This window comes from Carcharhinus amblyrhynchos, chromosome 1 (genome assembly GCF_965287045.1).
Source record: "Carcharhinus amblyrhynchos chromosome 1, sCarAmb.v2.hapA, whole genome shotgun sequence".
In the NCBI taxonomy this organism is placed as follows: Eukaryota; Metazoa; Chordata; class Chondrichthyes; order Carcharhiniformes; family Carcharhinidae; genus Carcharhinus; species Carcharhinus amblyrhynchos.
In genome coordinates this window covers 97194256-97221615 of record NC_137324.1, presented here as the reverse complement: position 1 = coordinate 97221615, position 27360 = coordinate 97194256, and the positions used below count along the sequence as shown (strand labels likewise).

Sequence of the window (27360 nt, the reverse complement as noted above, 5' to 3'; positions counted from 1 at the left end):
TTTTTATTTCAATGTTGTCTTTTAAGAATGTAAGAACTAGGAACAGGAGTAGCAATTCAGCCTTTCCAGCCTGCTCGCCATTCAAGAAGATCGTGGCTGATCTTTAGCCTCAATCCCACTTTCCTGCCTCTTCTCCAAACCCTTAAACCCATTACTAATTTAAAGTCTATCTCCTCCTTAAATTTACTCACTGCCCCAGCATCCACCATACTCTGAGGTAGCAAATTCCACAGATTCCTAGCCCTTATTCCTCCCGTATCTCTGTTTTAAATCTGCTGCACTTTATGCTAAAATTATGACCACTGTTCCATATTGCCCCACATTGGATGGGATTTTCCAGCTGGAAAATCCTGCTCAATGTCAACGGACCTTTGCATGGTCTGTGTCCTGTGCAATTGTGGATGGGACAGTAAAATTCTGCCCATCTTTTTTACATCTACTTTGTCAATCCCTTCTTGCATCTTATATACTTCAATTAGATCTCCCCTTATTCTTCTCAATTCTCAAGAATAAAGGCCTAAACTATCAATCTCTCTTTATGGGACAAACCCCTTATCTCTGGCATCAATCCAGTGAACCTCTCTGAACAGCATCCAATGCAACTACATCCTTCCTCAGGTAGGAGACCACTATAGTCCACAACACATAGGTGTTGTCTTGCACAGTTTAACAACATTTCACTACTTTTATATTCTATTCCTTTAGCAATAAATGCCAAGATTCCATTTGCCTTCCTTACTACCTACTGCACCTGCACACTAGTTTTCTGCGATTCACGCATGAGGACACCCAGATCCCTCTGCACTGAAGCGATCTCTCCATTTAGATAATAAATTGCCTTTCTATCCTAACCTATCCGCATCCATTTGTAAATTGCTTATTTCTTTATTGCAACTTACTATCTTATTTTATTTGCATTGTTTCAAAATCAGACACATTCTGCTGCGCCAACCTACGGGCCAAAAGTAAAGGGTCTTAACTATTTCAGCAACAAGACTGCATTATCAACACAGAATACCGATTTCATTTGATTACCTAACCTTATTTATCTTTTGCAGTTTGTGCTAAAATTAGTATTTTTGTTGATTTCATCTTAATTGGTGAGATTTGTACCCTCCTGATCCACATCAGGAGATTAGAGAGTGAAAACGATTCCAGTTTATTGCTGTACACAAATCCTCTAATATGAACAGTACGAAGCCTCACAGCACCAGGTTCATTTGGATGATTTGCAAAGTGTCTGCAGAGGCTGGGACACCGCCAGGGAGAACTGCTCCAGCTCAGGGGGTGGTAACATGTTATGAGGCCTCTGGCTGTGTGACCTGGGGCACCCAATCCTGGTATTTATAGTTGGAGTTTTGCACGCTGCTGACAGTGCAAAGCCCAACAAGCTGCACACGTTGCAAGACAGCAAAGGGTCAGGCAAGCCCGGGACATTCCAGTCTCCGAATATCAGTGCGGTTGCAAACATGTACATTTCAGCCATGCATTTGCTGTTGCTGAGCGGGATCCTGATCCTGGAGACCCAGGTCCAGTCCATGGGGTTTTCGAACTGCAAGACCATTAGGGGGGTGTCTAGTGGCTTTAAGGATGTGTTGTCAAAGCTGAGACCCCGAGCCCCCAGACGGCGGATCTCTGAGCTGTGCGCCGTGTGCCACATGCAGCCCAGCCTGGACCTGGCAGCGGGGCAGCCCTCTGTGACCGGCTACATCCTGTTCTACCAGAGGAGACCCGCGGAAAAACTCCAGGCTTACTTTCAGCTCAGCGGCTTCCCTCAAGACCCCGATCAACCGCTCCGGGCCATCCACGTCCACCAATTCGGCGACCTGAGCGGCGGCTGCACCTCCACCGGTCCCCATTACAACCCCGACAGAGTCAACCATCCCCACCACCCCGGGGACTTCAACAACTTCCAGGTGAGGGACGGCAAGATCCTGGCGCACCTGACCGGGCTGAGGGCCACCCTGTACGGGACAAAAAGCATCCTGGGCCGCGGGGTGGTTCTCCATGCCCACGAAGATGACATGGGACTGGGAGGCAACCTCGCCAGTCTCCAGAATGGCAACTCCGGCCCGAGACTGGCTTGCTGCACCATCGAGCTGAGCAATGGGGACCTTTGGAAGAAAACCGTGCTCAACGCCTGAACAAGAAGATCTGAGAGCCCATCGCCAGCTGCAGGGCCCCCACACCAGCATGGCAACATCGGGGAGAGCAGAGTGTCCAATCCGCTCAGTTTACATCAATATTCCTGGTGTCTCATGGTAATTTAATCAGCCCACACAGCCCAATCATACAGCTTCCATCTCCCCGCTGCAAGCACCGCAATGTTATTTCCCATTTAATCTTACTGTCTAACTGATTGATTTGAACTTTTATCTATCCGGTGGCGTTACTTCTTTTTGTTATCTGTCCTATAGCCGGTGTATTCAATTAGAGTCAGCAAGTCAAGCCTTTGAACGACTTGCTATGTTGAGTTATCTAATCGCCAATTATCATTAGTTATGATTTATTCTCCTATGTTTCTGTAGGATTGTCTATTTGGTCTTCGTAATTTTTCAGAGTTGTTTCAGGCAGAATCTAGTGGAGAGCAACCGGAACCCTGAAAAGGGATGAGTTGAGACTGAATATGTTTATCGAGCCTCCTTTATCAGCCAGGACTGTCCACAATCAAGTTTCAAGATGACCTTCAGCCGCTTTCAGTTGTTATATGTTTGTGTCTCGACGCCTGATTGACATCTGTGTGTTTATCAAAAAGTTTAATTCTGATTCCTCACAGCCACGTATTTCACAGCTCTTTAATTCTGAGAATAATTTTCCTAAACGCTCCAATGGTTTGCACTGGAACTTGCATATGACAATTTTAATAAATTAATCATCTTTTGCTTCATTTTGCCTCTTTCACTTAATTTCAGCAAAAAAAGTCACAGAATTGTAACAGAATCATTCAAAACTGAACTCAAATATATGAGTGAGTTTTTACCTTTATCTCATTGGGTAATTCAAACTATTTTAGGGAGTGCGTCTTTAGCAATGAGAGATTTTACATTACTGAGGAGGTAAGATCTGGGAGAGGTAACCTGTTCTATGGAGCTTTTGCTGTGCTTGCTTTACGGATTTATTTTCTATTATTGAATTGAACTTCCATCCACCCCAGTTTCTGTGACAGATGTAAACTTATAAATTGATGGTTTAAGCGCCATTAGTAGTGTAAGTGTGTGGGGTTGGATGATAATGCAATGAAGCCATACACAAGTGAGATGCAGATAGCTCGGGTGAAGTCCTGAAGGAACGTTACATTGTCAGAGAGGTTACCTTTCATCTGAGTTGTTCAACTGAGGGAGACGCGGTCAACGTGTTCATCCGGATGCACAATTTATAGAGGAGCTGGAAACTTAGTTTACTTTTGGATGAAGGTATTTATTTCATTGCTGGCTGTGGGACTTTGTGCAAATTGATTGGCACGCTTGCTTGCAGAATGAAAAGTAGCAACTACATTCAATGCAATTTACTAGTTTTAACGTGTTCTTGGGGTAAGCCAAGGATGTAAAAGTAGCTGTCATCTTATGAATTCGGCATACTTTCTAAAAACTGAAGGCATTATGATTTAGTAAGCTGAATTGATAACAATAATACAGAAATAAGATCAATAACACCATAAAAATTAAATAAAGCTTTATGTTTATCAGTGTTAATTGACATTTAAGTCCCAGTACAGTCTAAACTGGGTCATTTCTGGTGTGGTGGCTAATCTCATATTGGGTAACAGCAAGGATGGTATATTTCACCACAATGTTCCCAACAGCCCCTTTTCATGATCACTATGACGTTGTGTAGAAGTGTGTGTGTGATTGCCAGTTGAAAAAAAACAGGATCCTGGATTGGTCTTCCAATTTTTGTCAACATCTCTACATGAATAGTAATAGTCATTCACTGAGAATATCAGTATGCAACAGCAGTCAGTCAAAGCATATTCTATTATTGGACATATTTTAAAAAGACCGCAAGTGAAAATTAGATGGGGCAACAGCGGCAACCAACAGGTGCGAATCATAAACTCCACCAACATAGGAACAAAGGAATTAGGAGCAGAAGTAGGCAATTGACCCTTCGAGCCTGCTCCACCATTCAATCAGATCATGGCTGATCTCTCCCTGGTCTCAAATCCACCTCCCCACCTGTTCCTCATATCCCTATAATCCATTTTTTAAAAATCAGAAATATATCAATCCCCTTGAAAATAGGAACATAGGAATTAGGAGCAGAAGTATTCAGCCCTAAAGTCCCATATCACTTTTAGGGACATCAGATGCTGGAATTGAAAATTACAGTAATTCGTGATGTGCTTAAACAACCACAAACATGGCTAATCCATGTCAAAAAGAGGTCAAATATCTAATCCAAGGACATAACCAAGACTAAGACTGTTCTGCCCACTTCACTGCACACTTAGACTGTTTTAATTTTTTTATTCATTCATGGGGCATGGGCATCGCTGTCTGGCCAGCATTGATTGCCCTTCCCTAGTTGCCCTTCAGAAGATGATGGTGAGCTGCCTTCTTGAATCACTGCAGTCCACAATAGCATTAGGGAGGGAATTCCAGAATTTTGACCCAGCGACTGTGAAGGAACGTTGATATATTTCCAAGTCAGGATCATGAGTGGCTGAATACAAATAACCAAAAATAGCAGCAATGTCCTACAAATTGTATTACTGAATTAGCAGCCATCAGAGTTTACTTTCTGCTATGTGTCTGTGCATATTGGGAATAATTAGCAACACAATAGAAAAAATTTGCATTTTTACATTCAAGTTTGGCGTAATCAAGACTTTTAACAGACAAAACAGAGCTGCCTTACAAAGTTAATATGCTCCACAGTTGTAGTGTTTCTTCTAACTGTGGCATTCAGTTATGTGGCTTTGACAAAGGGTAGTCTGGACTCGAAATGTCAGCTCTTTTCTCTCCTTATAGATGCTACCAGACCTGCTGAGATTTTCCAACATTTTCTCTTTTGTTTTCAATTATGTGGACCTTTGTACTGATGAACTGATCTCACAAGCTAAAGGGTACTTTACAGGTATTGATGTTGTGACCTGGCAATTGCATTTACAACACGTCCAATGCAATAGTTTATTAATAGATACTTAATTAGATCAAAATGTCCATGAAGGTAACATTGAAATTTGTTTAGAAATTATATTCTGAAACAAAAAACAAACGTTTCCTGTACATGAAGCACAGTGACATAGTTATTTTTACACTGTGTCTTTACCAATTTCAACAACACAAACCACTGCTTCTCTTTTGATAATGAGGATGTAAAAGTAGCTGTCATATTATGGATTTGGCATACTTTCTAAAACCCGAAGGTATTATAATTTAATAAGCTGAATTGATAACTGAATAATACAGAAATAACATCAATATCACCATAAAAATCATTGAATCAATCTTTTGAGTTAATCAGTGCTGATTTAAATCCTAGTACAGTCTAAACCTGATCATTTCTGGTATGCTGGCTAATCTCACATATTTGTGCTGTCAGCATGGAACATTGGCTGGCAGGAGTGCTAAGGATTACCCCGCTGAATCCTCTAGCACCTGCATCATATGCTGTTCTCTGTGTTACAATAGTGCTCGACTGAAGCATTCCTCAATTCCAGTCAATAGAGCATGGAAGGTTGCAGTGATTTTGATGACGGGACTGGCCACAATCACCTCAGGCAATCCTTCAGATCGTTTGAGTGGGCATGGCCAGAGGCTGCATCAGTAGCAGTTTCTGTAGTGTAGCTCATTTGGTTTACTGGCACAAAATGGGTTTGGTTGATGAGGGAGCTGGCGGGCTCTCATGTCAAGACAGGCAATCTGCTTCTCTTTGCCACTCCACCCAATCCCATTAATCTGCTGGACTGCAGGAAGCCTCTGAAGTGACTATTTATGTAGTTTCCCAGGCAGACCAGGATTGAGGAGATGATGGAGCCCATAGCTTGCAATGCCCCTTAGGAATATTAATAAAAATGCATGCCATGACTTGTTCTAGAAATTCCTGTATGGAGGGGAAGTTGCAGCATCCAATCGACAAACCATTTACTCCATGCATGACTGCAGAGTGTCAATACCTTGTGACACAAATCTGCTCATATTAGATGACAGCTCCACCTAACTGGCCACAGGAGCTCTGGCAGACATTCCAAGGTACTCTGAAATTCCTGCAAGCAGAGCAGACATCCTTCTGCTATAGGCTCATCACCAATGTCTTTATGTTCATTCTCTGCCGCAGAAGATGCAAGTTTGTTCAACAGGAAGTTGCTCCTTAGCCATCCTCTCTGCCCACAACAATTTCTGCTTATGGATAGCAACCAATGAAGATGGCCACAGTTTTCTTCTTTCCCAATGCTTCCTTATTATGGTAGGTGGTGGTTCAACATTTCTTCCACTGTAACACATTCAATTGAACAATCTATTTACCCCATGTGTTTTTCAGGGAGTATATGCCTTCCAAAATAGGTGTGTTCAATAGAAGTACCAATAGCCTGATAGAAGTTTAGGAATTTGAGGGACTGTGTTGTCTCCCTTCCCTTCATGCAGTATCTTTGGGAAGATCTATGCAATCCAGAAGGAGAGGAATATTACAGTTCTACAAGGATACAAAGCATTTTTGCAACTGCTTGCAGAGAGTTATTTCCCAAATAGTAGCTGGAGGGCTTGTTATGTTGTGCACTTATTCATGTTCAAGTTGGATTCTGAGTAAATGGTCAACTAACCTTCAATTGCAATGGATCTTCCCATTTGTCAGTTATGTATTCCCCACTGCACCAGATCTTCCATGAAGATAACTTCCTCTTCCATGGGAAGGTGAATGGCTTGAGATTACCCCACCCTTTGGAAGGTGAGGACTGTTCTGAGAGGGGGTGAAGAGGCAGACTGAGAAGTCAGACAAATAGACATTAAAGCAAACATTAATGGTGAGTATTGTGCAGCTCTGCAATGACAGGAATTTTATACAAGATTCAAATAATGACCATAAAACCACCCAATCAGTACAGTGAGGCAAAGGCTCATCTGACTGCATGGATATGCGAGATTCAGGTTTTGTGTATACATGATGCAAACACGATGGGGTTTTTGCTGTTCTAGGTAGGAGAGCATGATGACTCTGAAATCTTGCCAATCTTTATTAACTTTCTTACAACACTGATTTCGGAGGAGGTTGCAATTTATAGCTTTTGTTGCCACTCTCTGTGAAAACTGCTAGGACGAAAGTGTGGTACTTACCATCAAATCACACCAGGGTCTGTCTCATATTCTTGAAGCATTTTCTCTCTTTTGAGCATCTCACTTTGCTCCACCATGCTCAGCTCCCATTTACCACCCTGGTTTTCTAATGCTCACCATGTGGTACATCTTTAAGAGATTATGTTTCCAATGGACAGCAGTATAAGAGATGTGATGTAACAAATGTGACTTCTGTATGTCAGCAGTCTGAAGAAGGTACAGTGAAGACTTGTGTATACATGCAGAACCATCCTTGAATGTGAAAGCCACATTACTGTGTTCCTGATCATGTCATTGGTCACTGTCTTAGACATAGTGATAGTTATCACAGAAGTTAAGAAAACACAACACATCCAATTACCATAAATGTTTTCATCAAAATATCTTCAAAGCTTTCCTCCCTCAGCGTTAACACCAAGCACTCATTCTCAGTGATTACTGCCTTCATCTCAACTCCATCATGCTCTTCCCCCCTCTAGCTCACCACTAGTGTTACCATGGATGCTCCAAAGTGGCTGATGACTTATATGCCCAGTAAAGAGGTGAACTGGTGGCATGGGTAGGAAAAAATATTTCCTGCTGATTACCAGTTACTGTTCTCTCTCAGCTAATGAGTCAGGATGTTGAACAAGACTTGGAGGAAGCACTGAGGGTGGCAAGGACATGTACTCTCAATGGGAGCTACTATGTTCATCACCCAGAAGGGGCAGTGGCACAGTGGTATTGTTGCTTGACTAATAATTCAGAGACACAGTGTTTTGTGTCAGGTTTGATCCCCACTATTTAAAAACTCACTTGAAAATACCTGGAATTAAAATTCTAATGATGAACCATGAAAGCCATTGTAATAAAAACCCATCTGGTTCACTAATGTCCTTTAAGGAAGGAAACCTGCCATTCTCACCTTGTGTGGCCTACATGTCACTCCAGACTCACAACAATGTGGTTGATTCTTAAATGTCCTCTGAAATGGCCTCAGTTGTGTTCAACCACAACAAATGGAACAAAAATGAATGAAACTGGGCAGACCACCTGGCATCGGCCTAGGCACTGGAAAAGACAAACCAAAAGACAACCAAATCCTGTTGACCTTGCAAAGTCCACCTTACTAACATCTGGGGACTTATGCCAAAAGTAGGAGAACTCTCTGACAGGTTGGTCAAGCAACAGGCATAGTCACACTTATGGAATCAGACCTTACAGATAATATCCCAAACACCACCATCACTATTCCTGGGTAATTCCTGTCCCACTGGCAAGACAGATCCAGCAGAGGAGGCAGTGGCACAGTGGTATACATCAGGAGGAAGTTATATTGGGAGTCCTCGACATTGACTCTGGACCCCATGATGCCTCATGGCACCAGCTCAAATATGGGCAAGGAAACCTCCTACTGATTACCATGTACCATCCCCACTCAGCTGATGAATCAGTACTCCTCTGTTTTGAACACCACTTAGAGGAAACACTGAGGGTGCAGGATGGGGGACTTTAATGTCCATCACCAAGAATGGCTTGATAGTAAAACCACAGACCAAGCTGGCCAGCTCCTAAACGACATAACTGCTGGGCTGGGACTGTGGCACATGATGAGAGAACCAACAAGAGGGAAAGGTATATTTGACCTCATCCTCACTAATTGCCTGCCACAGATGCACCTGTTCATGACAGTATCAGTAACAGTGACCATGGCACAGACAACGTTCCATCTACAGATTGAGGATACTGTCTTTCATATTGTGTATTGTGTGACACTACCACCATGCTGAATGGAGTAGGCTTCTAGCAACTCAAAACTAGGCATCCCTGAAGTGTTATAACCATCAGCAGCAGCAGAATTGTTCTCAACCATAATCTGTAATCTCATGGCCTGGCATGTCCCTCACTCTACCATTACCACCAAACCAGGAGATTAATCCTGATTCAATTAAGAGTGCAGGTGGGCATGCCAAAAGTATATTTAAAATGAGGTGTCAACCAGGTGAAGCTACAAAACAGAACTACTTGTATGCCAAATAATCAGCAAGTAATAGAGAGAGCTAAGCAAACCCACAACCAACAGATCAGATCTAAGCTCTGCAGCCTTGCCACCTGAACTGTGGTGGACAGTTAAACAACCTGCCGGAGGAGGAGGCTTCACAATTATCCTCATCTTCAATAATGGAGAAGCCCAGCCCATTAGTACAAAAGATAAGGCAACAACCTTCAGCAAGAAATGTCAAGTAGATGATGCTTTTCGGCCTCCTTAGTAGATTCCCAGCATCACAGATGTGAGTCTTCAACAAATTCAATTCATCCCATGTGATAACAAGAAGACTATGAACCCTGACAATAGAGCACTGCAGACTCTTGTTCTGGAACCTGCCATGCCCCCAGCCAAACTGTTCCAGAACAGCCACAATACTGGCATCTACCTGGCAATGTGAATAATTGCCCTAATATATTGTCCTGTACACAAGAAACAGGACAAATCTAACCTGGCCAATTACCTTCCTACCTGTCTACAGTTAATCAGTGCTATTAAGCAGCACTTATCCAGCATTAACCTGCTCACAAATGCTTAGTTTGGGTTCCATCAGGGTCACTCAGCTCCCTTCCTCATTTCAGCCTTGGTCAAAAATGGACAAAAGAGCTGAATGCCAGAGGTGAGGTGCAAATGACTGACATCAAGGAACCCTACAAAAACTAGAGTCAATGGGAATCAGGGGGAAAATTCTCCACTGGCTGGAAGCATACCTGACACAAAGGGAGGTGGTTGTGGTGATTGGAGGTCAATCAACCCAGCTCCAGAACATTACTGCAGTTCTTCAGGGCAGTGTCTGAGACCCAACCATCTTCAACTACTTCATTAATGACCTTCTTTCCATCAGAAGGTCAGAATGGGAATGTTCACAGATAACTGCACAATATTCAGTGTCATTTACGACTCCTTATATACTGAAGCAGGCTATGTTCAAATAAAGCAAGACCTGCATAATATCCAATCTTATGCTGACAAGTAGAAAGTAACATTTATGCCACACAAGTGCCAAGCAATGACCATCTCTAACAAGAGGTCGCCACTGGGTGCCTGAAATGACCCTGTTGGTAGAAGTTAAGGGGCTGCCATCACCTTAACTTCTACTGGGAGCGCGTGGCCGCCCCTGCCCTCAGATGCCAGGTATGCGAGCATCTCATACAAGAGCCAGACCATGACCTCGGATAGGCAAATTCAGCGGCAGCACATAACCTCCAAAAGCCCTTCGAATGCCTGGCCCGGTATTGCCTTTGCCTCCGCATCCTCCTTCTTCTGGCCACCCTTTCGGGAGATTCTTTTCCCACCTCCTGGCCTTCAGCAGCAGTCACTTCCCCTTCTTCCTGAGGGCCTGCCACTGGCTGCTCCTGCAGTGGCCTCCCTGTGCCCTCCACCTCCTGAGCTGCCTTCTCCTCCTGAGCCGCCACCATGATAGTCAGCTCTCAATCAATCAGTCCCAGGTCCATTCTGTACAGTGGGGGCTAGAGAGAGGAAGATTGATAGATTCATGCCATCGCTTGTAACTATCCCAGCACCACCGCCCACCCATCCCCTTGCCCCACCACAGCCCCTCACTGGGTCCAGTACTCCTACTTGTGGATGCTGGCAACACAATATAATCTGTGGTGCCATGTGTCACCTGCTTACTTTGCTTGCCACTGGCATCATTAACACGATTGGCAGGGAGAGTATATAGGCTGGTGTGTGGGCATGGCCATTGTACTCCCTTGAGCCATTGCCATGATTGCAACTACAGCATTCCATTCCCTTCCAGGCAAGTGTTACATGTCACGGACATGGGACAGGACAGATTTCTAATTATCATAAGGTGGGTTCCCATTCACTGCAGAGTGCATGCAGTATGAATATGTAATCCTGAGCACCCCTGCTTGGAGCACTATCTGCTTGAACTGATGAGCCCTCAAGCAGCATAACATGCACTCCCTGCCCCACCCTCGCTGAAACCCCAGCACTCAGCCCAGTCCCTCACCACACCCCGCAAAAGAACAAAAGATCAGCACAGTGGCTGCAGACAGCAGCCTGACCAGCAGTGCATTAAGGCCTGGTGTTATATGTAGTGATGGTAAAGGTTCCAATGTTCTTTCCCTTAAATAGCTGACCAAGAATCTTTCCTGCTCTTACTGCCTACTGTTGGCATCCATTTCAGATTGATACTCAAGCTCTTTGGCTGCATTATGAATGTACCTTCCTCAGCTATCAAGCCCTGGGATGGGACTCGGACCCAGGGCTTCTTGTGTACTTTTCAATTTGATCCCTCCTGAATAAAGCCTAGTGTTTGATTTGCCTATCTTACCGGCCAGGCTCACTTATGGCACAGCTTTTGGTGATTGATATGTTTGTTTTCCAAAACTCCACCCCTCCCCCCACAATCCCCATCCTCTACCGCCTCCCCTCTCAATTCCCAGGCCATTTAGACTTATAACTTCCAAGTGATAAGTGACATATCTTCCAAGCAATAAATACCACCATTTTGTTCTGCCAAAATGTATTACCACACATTTATTCTTATTGAACTTCCCTTGCAAATTATTTACCCAGTCTGTGCATTATTCATATCCTCTAGTAAATTGTTGCAGTCCTCCTCAATATGGCCTATACCTCACCCCCCCAATTAATACCATCTGCAAATTTACGAAACAAACAAGGAGTAAAGAAAAGTACAGCACAACAATGGACCCTTCGGCACCCCAAGCCCATGCCAATCATAATGCTCTAATGAAACTAAAAAAAGACCTTTTGCCTTGACTCAGTAAATATCCCTCCATTCCCTCCCTATTTATGTACCCATCTCCAGATGCAGCTTAAATGTTGCTAATGTGCCTGCTTCCACCACCTCCTCTGGCAGCACGGTCCAGCTACCCTCTATTCTGTGTGAAAATCTTCCCCCACACATCTCCCTTAAACTTACCCCCTCTCATCTTGAACCTGTGTCCCCTTGTAATTGACACTTTCATCCTGAGAAAAAGCCTCTGACTATCCACATAATGCTTCTCATAATTTTGGAGACCTCTATCAGTACTCCCATCAGCCTCAGTCTTTTCAGTGGCTGTCTACGACATCTTTACCAGCGTCTTCAACATGTCATTGATGAAGATGACCATCTCGCTAGGGCTATCCCTACACTCCCACTTCTTGCCGTCAAACAACCGCACAACCTCAAACAGACCATTGTTCGCAGCAAACTACCCAGCCTTCAGGAGAACAGTGATCACAACAACACACAGTCCTGCCACAGCAACCTCTGCAAGACGTGCTGGATCATCGTCATGGATGCCATCATCTCACGTGAGAACACCATCCATCAGGTATATGGCACATACTCTTGCAACTCGGCCAATGTTATCTACCTAATATGCTGCAGGAAAGGATGTACTGAAGCATGGTGCATTGGGGAGACCATGCAGGCACTACGACAATGGATGAATGAACATCACTCAACAATCATCAGGCAAGACTGTTCCCTTCCTGTTGGCGAACACTTCAGCGGTCACGGGCATTCAGCCTCTGATCTTCAGGTAAGCGTACGCCAAGGTGGCTTTCATGATACATGACAACGCAAAGTCGCTGAGCAGAGACTGATAGCCAAGTTCCATACACATGAACTTCCATACACATACACGGCCTCAACAGGGATCTTGGGTTCATGTCACACTATCTGTAACCCCCATGACTTGCCTGAACTTGTAAAATCTCACCGTCCTGTCTGGAGTCAATACACATCTCTTTAGCCTATGCCTGGTGCTATATCCACTCACATTGTCTGCATCTTTGAGACTTGAATGGCAGGTTAACTGTAAAGACTCGCATTCTAATCAGTATTCTGTAAACTGTTTGTGCCTTCATATGCTCTGTTTGAGACCAGAACTCTCCACTCACCTGACAAAGGGGCAAACCCCGAAAGCTTGTGGGTTTACTATCAAATAAACTGGTTGGACTTTAACCTGTAGTTGTGAGACTTCTTACTGTGTTTACCCCAGTCCAGCGCGGGCACCTCCACTTCTGTGACCAAGCCAGTTCCGTATCCATCTTGGCAATCCACCCCAAATCCTATATGATTTTAGCTTTTGTATCACTCTGCCATGTGGGACCTTGTCCAACACATTACTGAAGTCGATATAAATTACATTCGCACTCCTTTCCTCATCAGTTATTATTGTCACCTCTTCAAAAGACTCAGTTAAGTTGGTGAGACAAGAACTTCCCCGTACAAGACCATGCTGTCTGTCACTATGTCACTAACTAGTCCATTTTCTTTGAAATGTGCATATATCCTGTTCCTAAGTATCTTTTCGAAAAGCTTCCCCACGACTGATGTTTAGAATCTGTGGGCCCGATTCTCCCATCCTGACATGCACACTTTTAAAAAGTTGGGATGGGAGAATTGGTGTTGGCCATTTCACGGGATTCGCACATGCATTCCCGATGTATCCGCATCTCCCTGAGCCAGAGAACACTTGCTGTTGGGACTGTGCTGGAAACTGGCGGAAGAAAGATAAGTCATTTAAAAATGTTTTTTTTATGTATTTTAAGTGATTATTGGGCCTGGCATGAAATTCTCCTGGCTCGATAGCATCTTCCACCCCGTCAGGAGTATTTCACTCCAGCAGGGTTTAGAGTAGCTCCCTGTTTGCGGGGAACAAGCTGGAGGGTGAAAGGCAAAGGGGATCAAAGATATGGGGGGCATAGTGGCTAACACTTCTGCCTCACAGTGTCAAGACCCAGGTTCGATTCCTGGCTTGGGTCACTGAGCAGAGTTTGCATGTTCTTCCCGTGTCTGTGTGCGTTTCCTCTGGTGTGGATCAGGCGGTGGTGTGCTCTGGGCATGGGCACACTAGCAGTGCCAGCCTGTGCCCTCTGGCATTGTCCAAAGGGCAAAGTGCCCATGCCCTGGAGGCACTTTGGCACTGTCCATTGGGGAGTGCCAAGTGGCAGGGGCAAGGAGTGGGGCCAAGAGGCGGGGCCAGGTGTGGGGGCCTATTGTAGATGGGGCCTAGGGAGTGATCAGTGCGGGTGGGAGTGGTCCAGCTGCCACTCTGCATTGGGATCAGTGATTGGGACAGGATTGGGGGGTTTGTGTGCTGGGGGTGGGGGGGGTCATCCTCCCATGGGGGGTGGGTATGGAGGGTCTGCTGGGCTAGAAGGTGTGGGGAGGATCACCGCTGCTGGGGGTGTAGTCAGGTATGGCCCAGGAAAGCTTGTGGAGTCCATGATCGGGCTGCGATCGGGCCGTGATCTGGGGTGGGGTATGGCATCATCATTGCGAGGGTCCTGGGCTGGCCAGCGCATGCAGAGGCCTGGAATCATCAGACTCTGGTGTGAATAGGCCTCGCACCGCACCCCACCCCCCGAGCTTTTAACGATATTGACAATTGTGACTTCTGCATTGCACAGAGTGTGGGAGATTCTAGTCTGAAGCAGCACTGAGAAAACAGTTGCGATTTAGAACAGTTTCCTCACCAATTCAGCACTTTTGGGAGAATGGTCCCCTGGATTTTAGATTCCAAAGCTCAAATCATTAATGTAAATTGTGAATAACTGTACACCTGGCACTGATCCTTGTGTAACATAACATTACCATTTTGATTCCAAGTGCTGGGCAGACTTGAATCTGGGAGTGTTTCAGATCCGACTTTTAGATTCTGAGTCGCACTGTGGAAGCCTGTAGGTGGGGCTTATTGCACCCGAAACGCTGCTGTTCCAATTGGAACCTTTAACTGCGCATGCACAGTAAAAAAAAGTAGAAAAATGCTCCCCTGCTACATTGCTCCCGGGCCGGATAATGCCCTCCGTCCCCCCCCAGGGCCCCACAGACCTTCCTCCACAACATAACTGACCCCCTTATGCCCCCACCCTCCCGCTACCCAGATCAATCGCGGCCCCCCCCGCCCCCTTTCCCCCCACCAATTGGCCGCAGAGTGGCAGCGAACTCCTGCTTCTGCCCCACCGATTGCAAGCAGAGTGGCAACGGGCTTCCCCCCACCCTCCTACCAGAAAGCCATCTGACCTGCCTCCCTCCCGGCCCCACCAGAGAATGATCTGGCCCTCCTCTGCCACCCCACCCCCAACACCACCACTAGAGAACAACCTGCTCTCCCTCCTCTTCCCCGCCCCCACCAGGGAATGATCTTGCCTCCCTCCTCACTTTTTGCCGCCTGGGAGCAAAGTAGCAAGGGAGCATTTTTCAAATTTCTTTTTTTACTGTACATGCGCAGTTGATGACTCCAATTGGAGCAGCAGTGTTTCAGATACGATAAGCCCCGCCCACAGCGCAATTCAAATTTGGGAATTTTATTTCAGGCTGAGTGCATATGCGGGTGCCTGAGAACAAGGTTTCCAAGTTGGATCTGAATCATGCCCAGATTCAGCATTTAGAATGAAAATGGTAAAATTGGGCCCTAAGTTTCACCTTTTGTACTCTGAGTAACTACCTTTTGTTCCCCCTCTCTGCTTTCTGTCTTAAAGCTAGCTAGTAATCCATTCTGCCACTTGTCCTCTAACTCTATATTCTCTGATCTTATTCATTAGCTCGAAAAGTGCAATAAAGTTGACAAAGTAGGATTATCTTTTTCTGCTCACTATGCATCATGTTTTAAATTTCTAGAGGTTCTTCTCTCCTTTAATAGTGATTCTATTATTTTTCTTACATCCACCAGTCCTTGGCCACTACACCTTTACCTAATGAACTATTAAATATATGTAGTGATGTCTCTCTATCACTTCCCTAGATTCTTTTAAAAGTTGATGCAATTCTTCCCAACCAGTGGCTTTATCCACTTTGAGATGTTTAGTATAATTAATGCATCCTCTTTTATTTTAAATGCACTTTTCTCTTTTCTCATCTGTTTGATGTCATGTTGACCTGTTCTATCTCCCTGAGAGAAATACAAAAGTGAAATAGTCGTTTAATATTTAAGCCAAATCTCTATGGCTACCTTTGATAATATCATGTTTATCCCTTAATGGTTCTGTTCCCATCACAGCCTTTCATTTTTAGTGATATGCCTGTGAAATATTTCACTATTTTATGGTTCCTTCATTATTTAATTTCATTGTTCCTCTTTCCTATTTCAGCACTATGCTGTTGGCCTCTCCAGTGGGAATAGGCCCTGCCCACTGATTTTTAATGATAATCATGCTAGGCCTCTCTGCAGTGCACAGAGTGTGGGAGATTCATTTTGAAAATCCGTTAAAAAAAACCAATGGGATTGACTCCAGTTTTTACACAAACTCAACACTCAGATTTTTTTTGGGAGAAATGCATCTGTTTTACCCTGCAATATTTAACTCTCAGTTCTGAGTTTTCTCTTGTCATGTCTCATTAGTCCTTTTTACGTCCAATTCCTCCCAAAGAATTAATGCCTCCAGCTCATAGTCTAAGGCTACAGGATAAACCTTTTAGAAGTGGGATAAGGAGAAATTCATTCACCCAGAGAGTGGTAAGCCTATAAAATATGCTATCACAGAAAGCAGTTGAGGCTAAAACATTGTATGTGTTTAAGAATGACTTAGACATCGCTCCTGGGGCAAAGGGGATCAAAGATATGGGGGTCACAGTGGTTAACACTTCTGTCTCACAGTGTCAAGACCCGGGTTCGATTCCTGGCTTGGGTCACTGAGCAGAGTTTGCATGTTCTCCCTGTGTCTGTGTGGGTTTCCTCTCGGTGCTTCAACTTCGTCTCACAGTCTGAGAGATGTGCTGGTTAGATGCATTGGCCATGCTAAATTCTTCCTCAGTGTGCCCGAACAGGCACCAAAGTGTGGAGACTAGGGGTTTTCACAGTAACTTTGTTGCTCTGTTAGTATAAGTCTACTTGTGATTAATAAATAAACTTTAAAAACGATCAAGCTATTGAGTTGGATGATCTGCCATGTTCATGATGAATGGTGGAGCAGGCTTAAAGGACCAAACGGTCTCCTCCTGCTCCTACTCCTATCTTCTATGTTTCCATGTTTCCCTTGTTTTATTATGTACACCATATGGACTGCTTTACATATATTTTAATTAATTAATAGGATTCCCTCCCATTTTATGTGAATCCTTTTATGTAATTCTATGGGCAAGATTCTCCAATGTCTCAGTACTCCTCCCTGCTACCAGCGAGAATGGAGAATTTGGTGCCCAGCTAAAACTCCATTCACTGTAGTGGCACCAGAGATGTGGACAAGGTCGGAGGTTTTCGGCTTATTTATTTCATTACTATCAATGTCCTCCCTTACTTTATTTTCTCCTGTGACCTGTTTCATTTATATTTAGGCTGCTTATGTTTTTTGTTGATCATTCCCCATCTTAAGTTTAAAACTTTTTCCACCTCCTTTCTGCAGGAACATGGATCCCATCTGAACACAAGTGCAACAAATCCTATTGGAACATTTCCTTCCTGTTCCAGAACTGGTGCCGGTGGCCCATGGAAAGGACTATTTTCCCACACCAGTCTTTTTATCACATGTTAAGTCACTTGATTTGTTAGCTACTATGCCAAGTAGCAAGTGGCTCAGACAATAATTCAGAGATCATTATCGTCGAGGTCATGCATTTTAATTTAGAGCCTGACTCCTAATACTCTTTCAACAAGACCTTTTCCCTGTTCATAACTTTACTGTTTGTTCCAAAGTAAACCAGGACATCTGAATTTAACTCCTTTCCATCTAAATTCCTCTCCAGTCATTGTGAGATATCTCTTACCCTAGCATTGGGTAGGCAACAAATTCTTAGAGATTGTCATTCTTGGCTGCAGTGGGTGCTACCTATCTCTTTGATACCCCAGTCCCCCATTGCACCCGGCTCCCAGCAGCCTTCTGCACCATGGTACCTTGGCCTGCGTTATGGATGTGCTACCTGCATTCTTTCTCCTTATCCTCACAGACAGTGAGTACATCATAAAGGGTCATCTGGACTCGAAATGTCAGCTCTTTTCCCTCCTTACAGATGCTGCCAGACCTGCTGAGATTTTCCAGCATTTTCTCTTTTGGAGTGAGTACATCATACCTGCTGAACAGTACCAGTGTCTGTGGTACCTCCTTCTCAATCACTTCTAAATCCCTGTCACCTGACTTCCTATCAGTCACAGCCTCCCTTTCATGAACCTGTATTTTCCTCTCGCTTGTGATTGTGTACTAGATAAAACTGTCCAGAAATGTTTTCCCTTCCCTTATGCTTCAAGATCTCTTCAACTTGCATTCAAACTGAGTGAGCAGGAGAGATTTGAGATGGAGATATCCCCCGCAGAAGCCCAGGACAGTCTTGCCATTCACAAGCTCCCCATATACTTGACGTATGAGGACCGTTTGAAGACTCTGTGTCTGTGCTCAATGGAGTATGGAAGGATGAGGGGGGATCTCATTGAAACATACAGAATACCTAAAGGCCTGGATAGAGTGGATGTGGAGAAGATGTTTCTACTGGAATGAGAGACTAGGGTCTGAGTGCATAGCCTCAGAGTAAAGGGACAAATCTTCAGAGCTGAGATGAGGAGGAATTTCTTTAGCTAGAGGGTGTCAATCTAGGGAATTCACAGCCACAGGAGGCTGTGGAGGCCAGGTCATTGTGTGTCTTTAAGACAAAAATAGACATGTTCTTGAATGGTAAAAGAGATCAAAGGTTACAGGGAAAAGGTGGGAGAATAGGGTTCAGAAACTTATCAGCCATGATTGCATGGCAGAGCAGACTCGATGGACCAAATAGTCTAAATCTGCTCCTATGTCTTATGGTCTTATACTGCAAACCACAACTTTATTTTATTTACTAATTTAATTAATTAAAGTCTTTTGAAGCTTTATTAAATCATTTACTTAGAACTATATATTTAATATAATATTTAATTTTTTCTGGTCCTCGTTTAAACTACCATCCTAGTTTAGAGAACGAAAGTAACCTTAAAATGAGGACTTTAGACTTAAACCTCTAAGGTGTCATCGTTTCCATTCTCTCTGTTGGTCAGTTGTTTTGTAAAAATGAAACGAAATAGCTGTTCTTTCCCCATTACACTGAATTCCCTGACTCACCAAATTCTCCGTGTTAAGTAAGTCCTGACTTGTGCTACCACCTTCGCTCCACTTCTGCTACTGCTCAGTAATGGCCTCTGTTTCCCATCCTCCCTTCCAGGGCACATTGTCTCTCAGTACAGTTATTGGCAAAAACAGCACTGAACTTTCACCTCTTTTTCGCTTTCTTTAATCAGGCAGGGATATGAGGCCATGTTGTTCCAGTGCACCATTCATAAAATCATGAATTCTCTATAAAGTTCAAGTTAATTGGACTATAAACCACCTTAATTGCGATCCCGCAGTTTTGCAGTCAGAAATCCGATAATCACCTCTCCGACTGCACACAAAAATCAGAAGCAAAGGCTCAATGTCGGACTTCCCACCACCGAAGCTGCTTTTTCAGGGTTGCTGAAATACCAGCTCTTAGCCTCCTTCCACCACCAGGGAAGTTGCTTTCACACAGTGAAGACATCTCCAAGAAATGTGCAAGGAGGAAGGAGCACATTGGGCAACCAGCCTGACATCATCTTTCTAATCTTCCTGGTCCTGCCAACTTTGAAACCACCTCCGTGAGACTAGGAAACTTTTCTCCCCAGCACCTGCCTTATGCAGCAATAGTCTTCTGGAGTGAATTCTATGCTCAAGCTCTGGACAAGGACATTAATCTACAGCCATTTGACCTAGAGGCAGGAGTGCTAGCAGCTGAGCCATAGTCAACACGCTTTTAAATTAATGAGTTGAGAAAAAGGATAATCACTATTCTTGTTTATCTTGTTTCTGTGAACGTTATGCTTTACAACAACTACAAATTTATCTTTTAAGTTAAAATCTATAAGTCTTTTACCATTTGCCCATCAGACTGCACACTCTGAACTACTTCCAGTGTAGACCATAGTTATTAACCCTAAGGTACCTTATTCTTTATCACCTTAGCTACATGTCTGTTTGTAGAGGATGCAGGCTTATGGAAGCTGCATTCTGTGGTGAATGTGAATGAAAAGTATTTGTGATGGAACACAAATCCTAGTTGCATAATCAACACATTTGTCAACAATCAACATCAGTCTTCTGATGGAGGCAACATACTGAAAGGTACCCTGTATCTGACCTCCATGTTCATGTCAGTAGCACAAGAGCTTTTATGGCTACATTTCAACATTTTCTATTGATCCTAAAGAATTCCCCACTGAATACTAGCCATTTCATGTATCACTTCTCCTGCCTCTTAAACTTTTGACATAGTGATGAGCACTAATAACCTTGTTTTTTGACTGCAGGAACTCAGATGCAGAAAAAGCCATCATTGCTTAATGTGGGATGTATAGTAGGACAAGAGGAATTTGTGACTGTTAACATTTATATGCAACAATAATTACTACATCCACCAGAACCAACCGCTCCTAACAAATTGCTTTAACAATTGGCCAATAGTAGAATCACTGTACAATCAGAGTGATTTCCACCATTGACCCCTTTTAGAAGTAATCATGGCATGACCATTCACCTAATTAATTACATAAACCATTTTAAATTCTGAATAAAACTTTATGATCTGGTTAAAATAGTTTGTCCTAAAGCACTCTGGGGCCTACTTATTGCTGAATGGGCATAAGCACAAGGAGATGGGTACTTTTCATAATGTTAATTGGTATCCACCAAAGCTATTTCTTGCTGAACAATATAGCCTATTTATTTAAAGTCACCGGGGGGGGCAAATTAGCTAACCCTTGGGGACAGGAGTGGGAATCATATTGTGCAATTAACCTGTGCCATTTGTTACATTAAATTTGTGCTGCCTGCTGATTTATATGATTACCATGTGCAGTCAGCACTAACAGAAAGAAACCCCACAACACCAGCTTAATGTCCAAGTTTATTTGTAGCAAATGCCGCAAGCTTTCAAGTCCTTGGCTGTTACAGCAGAAAAGGACTTGATATAATGAGTGGCATTTCTACATGGCAACCAGCACCTATTAAAGGAGAGGAACATTATAACTGCAGGAACTGCATAAACATAAGAACGAATGAAATAGGAGTATGTAGGCAATTCGACATCTTGAATTTGCCATTCAATAAGATCATGGCTGAGCTGATTATGTCTCCACAGGAAAATGGATAATTAACTCTACTTTCCTGGTGTCCCCAAAAAACCATGACTCCCTTGTAGATCAAAAATCCATCTATCTCAGTCTACTTAATAACTCATTCTCCACAGCTCTATGGGATAGAGAATTCTGAAAATTAAGGTCCTCTGAGATAAGAACAGGAGCAGAAAATCCCAAACAGTAATTCAAGAGAAAAACTAATGACTACTTGGACTAGTGTAGACTAATAAAAGAGATCCAGCATAGATTTTTTACGGGTAAATTGTGTTCAACTAATTTGATTGAGCTTTTTTGAATGGATGACAGCTGTGTAGTTGATATTTTTTAATAGACTTGCAAAAGGCATTTGATAAAGTACAACACATTGAGCTTGTGAGCAGAAATGAAACCCATGGGATAAAAGGGGCAATGTCAGAATAAATACAAAATTGGCTAAGAAACAGAATTGTGGTGAATAACTGTTAATCAGACAGGAGGTAAGTGTATAGTGACATTCCCCAAGGTTTGTGTACTACATAAGAACATAAGAAATAGGAGCAGGAGTAGGCCATCTAGCCCCTTGAGCCTGCCCCGCCATTCAATAAGATTGTGGCTGATCTGAAGTGGCTCAGTTCCACTTTCCCGCTTTCCCCCCCTAACCCTTAATCCCCTTGCCTACCAAAAACCTATCTACCCGCATCTTAAATATATTTAGCGAGGCAGCCTCCACCACTTCAACGGGCAGAGAATTCCAGAGATTCACCACCGTTTGAGTGAAGAAGTTCCTCCTCAACTCCGTTCTAAACTGACCCCCCTTTATCTTGAGGCTGTGCCCTCTAGTCCTACTGTCCTTTCTGAGCAGGAAGAACCTCTCAACCTCTACCCTATCCATCCCCTTCATCATCTTGTACGTCTCAATAAGATCCACCCTCATCCTTCTAAACTCCAATGAGTACAAGCCCAGTCTATTCAGCCTCTCTTCATAGCTCAACCCCCTCAACTCCGGTATCAGCCTAGTGAACCTCCTCTGCACTCCCTCCAAGGCCAAAATATCCTTGCGCAAGTGCGGCGACCAAAACTGCACACAGTACTCCAGCTGCGGCCTCACCAGTGCCCTGTACAGTTGCAGCAAGCCCTCCCTACTCTTATATTCAATCCCCCTCGCTATGAAGGCCAACATTCCATTTGCCTTCCAGATCACCTGCAGCACCCGTAGGCTGGGTTTTTGTGACTCATGCACAAGGACCCCCAGGTCCCTCTGCACCGTAGCATGCTGCAGCTTTTCGCCCTTTAAATAATACTCCCTCCTGCTATTATTCCTGCCAAAGTGGATAACCTCACACTTGCCAACATTGTATTCCATCTGCCAGGTCCTCGCCCACTCACTCAGCCTATCTAGATCCCTCTGCAGACTTTCTACACCCTCCGCACAATTTGCTTTTCCACTTATCTTTGTGTCATCAGCAAATTTCGACACCCTACACTCAGCTCCCTCCTCCAGATCATCTATATAAAAGGTAAATAGCTGAGGCCCCAGCACCGATCCCTGGGGCACTCCACTAGTCACCAACCGCCAATCTGAATAGCACCCATTGATACCTACTCTCTGCCTCCTATTTGACAGCCAATCCTCTATCCAAGCACAATTGTTGTTTCTACATTATTGACTTGTAATTTTGGGGTATTTGGCACATTTTCAAAGTTGGATCATTTACCACCCTTTGTCTCTTTCTTCATCCTTCCAACCAAAATGTATAATTTCATACTTTTCTACATTGAATTTTATCTGCCATTTGGCTGCTATTCCAACAGCCTGTCTATCCCTTCAAAATCTATCAGTAAGTTTTTCACTGTTTCTACACTTCCATATTTTAAGAAATTGCCCTGTTCAACAGTCGCCAGGCAGGGGTGTTCCCTTCCTGTTGGGGAATACTTCAGCAGTCGAGGGCATTCAGCTTCTGATCTTCAGGTAAGCGTTCTCCAAGGTAGCCTACAAGACACACAACAACGCAGAATCGCCAAGCAGAAACTGATAGCCAAGTTCTGCACACATGATGACAGCCTCAAGTGGGGTCTTAGGTTCATGTCACACTATCCGTAACCCCTATGACTTGCCTGGGCTTGCAAAATCTCACTAACTGCCCTGGCTTGAAGCAATTCACACATCTTTAACCTGTGCTTAACCCTCTCTCCACTTGCATTGTCTGCACCTGTAAAGACTTGATTAAGTTGTTAAGTTGTTAAGGCTCACATTCCAACAATTATCTTGTAAATTGAGCCTGTGGGCCTGATATTACCATTTTAACTCTAAGTGCTGAATCTGGGAGTGATCCGAGTTTGACTTGTAAACCTGTTCTCAGGAGTGCCCATATGCACTCTGCCTGAAAAAAAAGCAGTGATTCTGAATCGCATCGTAGAAGCCTTTGGGCAGGGCTTAGCGCACCTGAAACCCTGCAGCTCCAATCGGAACCTCCAATTGTGCATTGTGCAGTAAAAGAAAAATTGAAAAAGGCTCCCCTGCCATATTGCTCCCACGCTGCATAAAGTGGCCTGGCAGCTATGGCCCCCACAGGCATTGCCCTACCCGCACAATATAACTTATCCACCTACCCACCACCCCCCCACCCCGCTACCTAGACCAATTGTGACTCCCTGCCCCACATCCCCCCCACCAATCGCACGCACAGTGGCAGTGGACCCCCCTTCCACCCCATCAGAGAATGAAGTGGTCCTCTTCCCTCCTCGTCCTCCCCACCAGAGAACCATCTGACCCACCTCCCTCCTTTCCCCATCCCCCAGAGGTCCATCTAGCCTGCCTCTCATCCCCCCCTCCGCTAGGGAATGATCTGGCCCTCCTGTTCCATCCCCCCAACAGAGATCCATCTGGCCCCTCCCTCCACCACAGGCCCATCTGGCCCGCCTCCCTCCTCCTTTTCCGCCCCCCCACCAGAAATCCATCTGGCCCACCTCTCTCCCTCTCCACCCATCTCCCACCAGAGAATGACCTGACCCACCTCCCTCCTCCCCCAATACCTATCTGAGTTAGAGGGCCACTGGAAGCTCTGAACATACCTCCTCAGAAACTGGAGTGCCCGAAACAGACTTTTGCAGATCATGTCTGTTTCATGCTGAGTCTGGACAGGCGAACACGGTGGTAACGGGAGAAATTCCGGTAAGTTTGGGCATCCAGCCCAAATGCAAATGCATTTAAATTGATGTCGCACCCGTCTTCACCAAATTTTCAGACCCAAAAACAGGCACAACTTGTTGGTAAAATCGGGACCTGTGTCCATATATGCCCTGTTTGTGAACCCAAACCTTCACTCACCTGATGAAGGAACAGCGCTCCAAAAGCTTGTGCTACCAAATAAACCTATTGGACCTTAACCGAGTGTTGTGAGACTTCTTACAGGTATTGGTATACAGTGAAAAGTATTATTTGTTGCACGCTTTACAGGCAAAGTATACCATACATAGAGAAGGAAAGAAGAAATTGCAGAATGTAGTGTTACAATCATAGCTAGGGTATAGGAAAAGATCAACTTAACATGAGGTAGATCCACTCAAAAGTCTGATGGCAGCTGAGAAGAAACTGTTCTGGAGTCGGTTGGTGTGTGTCCTCAGACTTCTGTATCTTTTTCCTGGAGAAGGTGGAAGAAAATATGTCCAGGGTGTGTGGGGTCCTTGATTATGCTGCTGCTTTTGCGAGGCAGCGGGAAGTGTAGACAGAATCAATGGGTGGGAGGTTGATTTGAATGATGCGTTAGGCTTCATTCACAACTTTTGGTCTTGGACAGAGCAGGAGCCATACCAAGCCATGATACAATGAGAAAGAATGATTTCTATGGTGCATCTGTAAGAAGAGCTGACAGTCATAGCAGACATGCCAAATTTCCTTAGTCTCCTGAGAATGTAGAGTCAGTGGTGAGCTTTGTTAACTATAGCATTGGCATGGAGGGACTAGGACAGGTTATTGGTGATCTGGACACCTAAAAACCTGAAGCTCTCGACCATTTCTACTTCATCCCCGTTGACAGAGACAGGGACATGTCCTTTACTATACTTCCTGAAGTCAATGACTATTTCCTTCATTTTGTTGACATTAAAAGGGAGATTATTGTCGTCACACCAGTTCACCAAATTCTCTATCTCTACTGTATTGCGTCTCTTCGTTGTTTAAAATTACATTCCTTACAATTAAGTGCCCATAAAACACTCTCAGTAAACAAACAGACTTCAGAACTGCTATCTCAGCAGATATCTCCACTGTATACATAAAGCAATGGGAAAAGATGAAACATTAACATTTGGTTATTATATTAGTCTATCCTGTTAATAGTGTAAAAGTATTTTATCTACATTTTTACCCATTAGATGAACTTTCTAAAGATCTAATTTGGAGTCTTTCCACATTCACAATGTTGATCTTTTTCTTGATAACTTTGCAATGAGCAGAGGTAACACTCTGGAAAACACAATGGGTGAGATTTTCCTGCAATTCAGCACAGGCAAATGGTGGGCCAGAAAAGCAATGTTGAAGCTGCTGACTGCAATGATAGTTTTCTCTGCCATATAGTTGAGGACTTTTAAAGAAACTTCAGTGGGCAGGGCCAATAATATGTTGCACCCATCCTATTAGAATTTTAAAGGCCATCCTATGGCACAGAGAGAAAACGCATTCATCCAGCTCCCTTCAGCATTGTCTCTGGCACTATCCCCTGACACTGCCTGGATAGCATGATCCTCTCCCTCCCTGAGTGCTGCATTCACCTGAGCTCCCTTGGGAGACCAGTTGTATTCAATGTTGAACTGTAAAGAAGGCAAAGCCATTGTAATTATCCTTTTAACAATTCTTGTCTTCAATCCATAGTTCATGTTATCATGCAGCTGGTGAAAAACTGCTAAAGTCTGATGGCCTCCATGAAAATTAAAAAAAATCTATCTGAGGCAGGCTCTCAATGTGTCCACTCTGCTCTCATTTGCGTCCTTCATCGGAACAGTTGGGATCTGAGTGTATTCAAATGCAGGGAGAAATGGAAGCGGACATTCCAGCTGGTTTTGCTCAGTGGTCATTTTGTTTCTGGTCCCTATTTGGTCCTGATCATGACCATGAAAATTGAGCCCTTGGACATACATGTACAAATCAATGAATCAAGACAGGTCAACAAAGCAGTTAAGAAGCATATGGAATTCTGAATTGCACAGATGAGAAAATAAAGTTAACATGGAATAGACCGGGTAAGCTGGGTCTCTGTATGGAACAAAGGCACGAGAGAATTTGATGAGATGTTTAAAATTATGAAGGACTTAAATGGAGTAAACAAAGAGAAATTGTTTCCAACGGCTGAAGGGGCAATAATAAAGAAGATTTAAGGTGATTGGCAAAAGAAGGCAACATGAAGAGAAACATTTTTATGGAAGAAGTGGCAAGGATTTGGAATGCACTGCCTGATAGAGCCGTGCATGCAGATTCAATAATAGCTATTAAAAGGGAATTGGATAGATATTTGAGCATGAAACAAAATGTAGAAGTGAGAAGGAGTGAGGGATTCTGCATCAAGAGAAAAGCTTCACATGATAGTTTGGCAATCTAGAAGTACTAACATATTTTACTCCTGGGTCAAAACATTTTGGCGCAATAGGCTATCTTAAACTAAAAATTAGATAACTTCTATGATATATTTCTGATGATTACAACTGGGCTGTTCATTGAGACTGAAATCCTTCCCTGAGTTAGAACCACATGATGTAATCAACTCCCTGAACCTCCAAGACCTTTCAGAATTTCACCAAATTGTAAAATTGCAATGCTCTGTCATGCTGCACTGATTGTCCATGGGGAAGGAGATGAAGCAGCCCTGAATTAATCTTACAGCATCAAAGTTGAACCATTTTATAGTTAATACAGCCTGTTAATACCTTATCCCAGCTGCCACAAGAGGGGGGGGCGGTGGGTAGTGATCAGTGAACTGCAAATCATACA

General features: G+C 43.9%; 1 protein-coding gene across 1 annotated transcript; it reads left to right on the top strand.

Annotated features, from left to right (window-relative positions):
* Positions 1 to 1244: 1244 nt before the first annotated feature.
* LOC145349900 (extracellular superoxide dismutase [Cu-Zn]-like) lies at positions 1245 to 2818 on the top strand. Its single transcript, XM_080198532.1, has one exon. It carries the CDS (start codon positions 1470 to 1472, stop codon positions 2142 to 2144), a length of 675 nt encoding a protein of 224 aa, XP_080054658.1. The 5' UTR covers positions 1245 to 1469; the 3' UTR covers positions 2145 to 2818.
* Positions 2819 to 27360: the final 24542 nt, after the last annotated feature.